This window comes from Lycium barbarum, chromosome 7 (genome assembly GCF_019175385.1).
Source record: "Lycium barbarum isolate Lr01 chromosome 7, ASM1917538v2, whole genome shotgun sequence".
NCBI lineage: Eukaryota > Viridiplantae > Streptophyta > Magnoliopsida > Solanales > Solanaceae > Lycium > Lycium barbarum.
In genome coordinates this window covers 81255717-81261764 of record NC_083343.1, presented here as the reverse complement: position 1 = coordinate 81261764, position 6048 = coordinate 81255717, and the positions used below count along the sequence as shown (strand labels likewise).

Below are 6048 nucleotides of genomic sequence, written 5' to 3'. Positions count from 1 at the left end.
TTCGAACCGCATATATGCATTGGCTAGCCGCCAGGACCAGGAGGCGTCGCCAAATGTTGTCACAGGTACATTACTGGTTTTCTCCCGATATGTATATGCATTGATTGATCCTGGTTCTACTTTATCATATATCTCCCCGCTCGTTGCTAGAAAAATTGGAATAACACCCGAACCTATAGAACCATTCGAAGTGGCTACACCGGTCGAGGATTTTATTATAGCGAGGCAGGTATATAAAGATTGTTCTGTGATTATATGTGATCGTTGCACTAAAGCTGATTTGATAGAATTAAATATGCTGGAATTTGATGTTATTATGGGCATGGACTGGTTAGCTTCCTGTTATGCTAATGTTGACTGCCATAAAAAGGTAGTTCGTTTTCAGTTTCTAGGGGAACCAGTTATAGAGTGGTCAGGGAGTACAGCATCGCCGAGGGGTAAGTTTATTTCATACCTCAAGGCTAAGAAGATGATTCAGAAAGGTTATATCTATCATTTGGTCCGTGTGCACGATACTAAAGCAGAGACACCTACTCTTCAATCAGTTCCGGTGGTTAATGAATTTCCGGATGTATTCCCAGATGAGCTTCCAGGTCTTCCCCCTGAACGGGAGATAGAATTTACGATAGATTTGTTGCCAGATATGCAGCCCATATCCATTCCTCCATACAGAATGGCACCGGCAGAACTGAAAGAATTGAAGGAACAGCTGAAAGATCTATTGGACAAAGGCTTCATCAGACCCAGTACATCGCCCTGGGGAGCGCCGGTATTATTTGTAAGAAAGAAAGACGGGTCACTGCGGATGTGTATTGACTATAGACAACTAAATAAGGTGACTATAAAGAATAAATATCCCCTCCCCCGGATTGATGATTTATTTGATCAGTTGCAGGGTGCTAAATATTTTTCGAAGATAGATTTTCATTCAGGCTACCATCAGGTACGGGTACGAGAGACCGATATTCCGAAGACTGCTTTCAGGACCCGGTACGGGCATTATGAATTCAGAGTGATGTCTTTTGGGCTGACTAATGCTCCAGCGGTATTCATGGATTTGATGAATCGGGTATTCCGGTTGTTCCTTGTTATGTTCGTGATTGTATTTATTGATGATATTTTAGTTTATTCACGATCAGCAGAGGAGCATTCAGATCATCTGAGAACAGTACTTGGCACACTTCGGCAGCAAAAATTATATGCTAAATTCTCCAAATGTGAATTCTGGTTGACCTCAGTGGCATTCTTGGGGCATATTGTCGGATCAAATGGTATTCGGGTCGATACACAGAAGATTGAAGCTGTACAGAATTGGCCTAGGCCTACTACACCGACAGAGGTACGCAGTTTTCTGGGATTGGCCGGATATTATAGGAGATTTGTGGAGAATTTTGCTTCTATTGCGGCACCATTAACAAAGCTAACTCATAAGGCAGCAAATTTCAGTGGACTGATGCCTGTGAACGTAGCTTCCAGATGCTGAAGGACAAATTAATTACAGCTCTAGTCTTATCTCTTCCAGAGGGGTCAGACGGGTACGTTTATTGTGATGCCTCCGGTATTGGGATAGGTTGTGTGCTAATGCAGCACGGTCGAGTCATAGCCTATGTTTCCCGGCAGCTCAGACCGCATGAGAGAAATTATCCCACTCATGATCTGGAATTAGCCGCGGTGATTCATGCTTTGAAGATATGGCGGCATTACTTATATGGGGTCCACGTTGATATTTATACGGACCATAAGAGCCTCCAGTATATTTTTAAACAAAAGGAGCTGAATTTGCGGCAGAGAAGATGGCTTGAATTAGTAAAAAGGAAGGTAACACCCTAAATGTCCTGTAGCCTCCTGTTTATAGATGCGGTGCACAACAAACTGATAAACAAGACTCTACTAGACACAGCCGGTAGACATTCCGAGGACAACCCGCTCTGATACCACTTCTGTCACGACCCAGCTCAGTGGGCCGCGACTGGTGCCCTATTTGGACACCCAAACTGACTTACGTACCAGATCGAAATATCAAAGATTCATTCAGATTTAACATACGTTATTTCAAACAGATACTAAGAACAAATGTCATCTTAAGCGGTTGCCCGTACAGAAATATCACATCAAATCCGGTAGGCTGGCGGAATACACATCGCCCAGATATACAAACATATGAGCCATTTTGGCCATACAGCAACCGGGACCGCTTAAGGCACAGATCATAAACAGAAACGAACAAACACGACCCATGACCCACATATATGACTACAGGCCTCTATAAAACATAACAGAATCACATGACGGGACAGGGCCCGCCGTACCCCAGATAGTCATACACATATACAGAGACATATACAATGAAAGGTCTTTACCAAAAGTATGGGCTCTGAGTCAAAAGAGCACTCCAAAGTAGCAGAATATATCCTACACTAGCGGGTCACCAGAACAAATGTCTGTACCTGCGGGCATGAAACGCAGCCCCCGAAGAAATGGGGTCAGTACGAAAGATGTACTGAGTATGTAAAGCATAGAGTCCATAAATCCAAATCATAAGGGAGATATGGTTAGATCGATGATGACGCAAGCAAAATTACATGTTTCCTCTTGGGGAGATATGTTGTGCTAATTGTTTCCTACGATCTTAATCGTGTGCCAGCGAAATCAGTTACATCTACACCATATGAGTTATCGAGTAATAAAAATCTTAAGTACTTTTTGAGACCTCTGTGATGCACAGCTTATGTATAGAATCTTTCTCATGGCTTGTTAGGCCAAAGAGTAAGCAAAAGTGTCTATATGAGATACTACGAAACCACAAAAAGATTGCATGTTCATGAAGCTGCATTATAGTGGGAGCGTACTGAATTCGACTCAAGAAGTGTTACATCTATCCATGGAGGGAGATAGTAGGTTTAAGCTTATCTTTACTCATGAACCTAATAAGGACCCAGATCAACTAGGATCACTTCATTCGGGTGGGAGGATTATGAATGATGATGAATCCGTTTCTTATCAAAATCAACCTTCTTTATCATCATATGCGAATAAAAGTGATCCGGCTTCAAGTGGGAGCTAATATGATCTTCTTGCTCTAAATGGGAGCGAGATGAATCTTGTTTCAACTAGGAGCGAGATAAATAGTTCTGATCCCAATAGGAACAACATTGATTGCAATGATCCAAACGGAAACAACATGATATTATATGAATCCCAGCTAAAATATAGCGCTCCTCCAGAAATTAAACCAAGTTCGAACATAAATTAAGCATAAGTTGCTTGAAGTTATAACATGTTGTCTTATTGATACGTTGATATTAAATTAAACATTTGTGGTCACTTTAAAGAACAAGAGAGACAGAGAGATTGATCACAATCAAGTTAAAAACCTACCTTTGTTTATAAATCTCATTCAAAAATCACAAACAATATCGCAGTCCAAATCTCAATCAAAACCAAAAAAATGAAAGGAAATAAAATGTATGAAGGGGATATAGCACCATGAAAAGATATCTATTATCCCTTCCCTATCACAACATATACAATACTTAGGGCAGCCCAGTGCGTAAAACATTCATTAGCAGGGTTCGGGGAAGAGTCGCTTCCCAAGGTGTGTGATGTTGACAGTGACCCTAATGCAAGAATTAGTAGTTACTTCCACGGCTCGAACCCATGACCCACAGGTCACACATATACAATACTTAGATGACATACAAGCCAAGTGTTTATGAGTTATATAAACAATATTCTTTTCACACGCTGGATGACAAATTGGCAGTTATGTCAATTTCTTCTGACTTATTTTGGCTGAAATCCTTGCAACTAGCACATGACTTCATGGGTATTTTGCACTCTTCCTTGTCACAACCACTTAACACTTCCTCAACATGCCATGATAGAACAATGTCCTTCAAGTTTGGTCTTACCTCCTCCTCAAAAAACTTGGTGTACTCTTGTGAGTCACCTGAGATCTTTGAGAACTTAACCACAGCCACTTCTGGAGCCACCTTGAACACCTCTATGGCCACAAATAACCGCCCTTTCCGACCATCGAAGGGACTTTGTAGCCTCAAGGTTGAACTGTTGACTCTTGCAACCCTAAAATTCAATTTATTGGCCATCAATTGAATCTTGGCCATGATGATTGTGGCTGAACACCTCGACGTAAAAATGGACTCCGTCTTCTTCTTGTTTTCAAACAAGCTTGATAAATTGGCTCCCGCTGACATTGATGAGATCAATTCAAAAGCATTCAATAAGGCTGGGGAGGATGGTGACTTCATCATCCCTCCATGCTTTAAATATTCCTCTCTTCCAAACTTATCTAACATGGAAATTGTATCATGTTCATGATCAATTGATGAAATCCCATTTGGCATTTTATTAAAACCTTTTCTAAACCAAGGGTCTTTCATTATTCCTGTTATACTAATCCGTTTTTGTGGGTTAGGTACTAATATTCTAGATATTAAACGTTTTATTTCTGTAGATAACCATGGAGGAAACCTATATTCAGCTTTGAAAATCTTTCTATATAGATTCACAAGGTTAGCATCTCGAAAAGGTAAACACCCTGCAAGAAGAACATATAATATGACTCCACATGACCAAATATCAGCCTTATCACCATTATATCCTTTATTTCTTATTATCTCAGGTGCAATATAGGCTGGAGTTCCACACTGAGTGTAAAGAAGCCCATCGTTGAGTAATTGCTCTGGCAAAGCCGAAAGGCCAAAATCTGTCACCTTCAAATTCTCATTCTCATCAAGAAGGAGATTTTCTGGCTTTAGATCACGATGAGAAACACCACAACTGTGGCAAAATTCAACAGCACTAATCAACTGCTGAAAATATTTTCGAGCCACGTCTTGTTTGAGCCTCCCTTTGGCTACTTTTGCAAAGAGTTCGCCGCCCTTCACGTATTCCATGACAATGAAGATCTTGGTTTTTGTTGCCATGACTTCTTTGAGCTCGACAATGTTAGGGTGGCGAACAAGGCTCATAACGGAGATTTCCCTCTTGATTTGCTCCATCAGTGCTTGAGATTTCACTATCTCTTTCTTGATCACTTTGATCGCCACGTTTTCGCCTGTGGCAAGGTTTGTTGCATGGAAAACTTTAGCGAATGTGCCTTTGCCTAATTGTTTCCCCATTTCATATTTGCCGAACAATATTTTCTTCTCCATGATTTCAAGATCTTGCTAATGTTTTGAATCAGGAATAATATTACTTTATTTTTTGAAATAATGGGCTATAGAATTAGGAGAATCAATTCTTTGCACCTGTAGTGAGAAAGAGAAGTAGTTGGAAGAAGCTGATGATCAAAGAAGTCAGTTCGGTAGAAGTATTGTTGATGATTTTTGTGGATTCCAGAGCTGAAATTAGGACTTGGAAAGGACATTGATCAGAGAATGATTAATATTGTATTTTGTTGAAAGTATAAATGCCTTTTGGAGAAGGCTAAAGACAAAAAAGAATATGGGAAAAGACAGAATGAGGTATAAGAATATATAAGGAATGTTCAATTACATTTGAAAAAGACCATTTCCAAATCTTATAAACATGCGCATGGTGTAGTTGGGGTAATCTACGCAATGCTGTGCTGTTTTTCAAAGTCAGACAATAAATTTTGAATTATTCTTTTTAATAATGAAACTTCGTGGGTCACCTCTAATTTTGTAAAGACAGAGTCTTCATTGTTTTATCATAGTAGTAGTATACTTTAGAGTCTGTGGTTACGTGGGCAAATCTAAAACTCCAACGCAGTTTTTTTTTTCCGACAAATTTATATTCTGCTATTTGGTTTTCTACCTGTAGGCATTGCCTAGCCTTGGCCCCCCATACTCTCAAGTAGGTACCAAATATTGATGACTCCAATTGACTGAATGTTGATTTCAATAGCTAAAAGCTTGTGCTCCCAAGCAATTTTTAATAACTTGGCATATAGCTTTAAGTTTTGCGGAATTATCAGTTATTGTACTGTCTTTTGTTTGGTTGTATGAGGAAACGTTCAGTTGGTTATACCAAATGAATACAAGACATATGTGATCTTTTATACAC

At 39.8% G+C, this 6048-nt stretch overlaps 1 protein-coding gene across 1 annotated transcript; it reads right to left on the bottom strand.

Annotated features, from left to right (window-relative positions):
• Window positions 1-3542: 3542 nt before the first annotated feature.
• LOC132602301 (CBL-interacting serine/threonine-protein kinase 5-like) lies at window positions 3543-5453 on the bottom strand. The gene has a single exon (XM_060315214.1). The coding sequence runs from the start codon at window positions 5172-5174 to the stop codon at window positions 3738-3740; it is 1437 nt and encodes a 478-aa protein (XP_060171197.1). The 5' UTR covers window positions 5175-5453; the 3' UTR covers window positions 3543-3737.
• Between the last annotated feature and the right edge of the window lie 595 nt (window positions 5454-6048).

Bases quoted from the DNA above. Each gene is read 5' to 3' on its own strand.
- LOC132602301 (XM_060315214.1), bottom strand. From the start codon at position 5,174: ATGGAGAAGAAAATATTGTTCGGCAAATATGAAATGGGGAAACAATTA.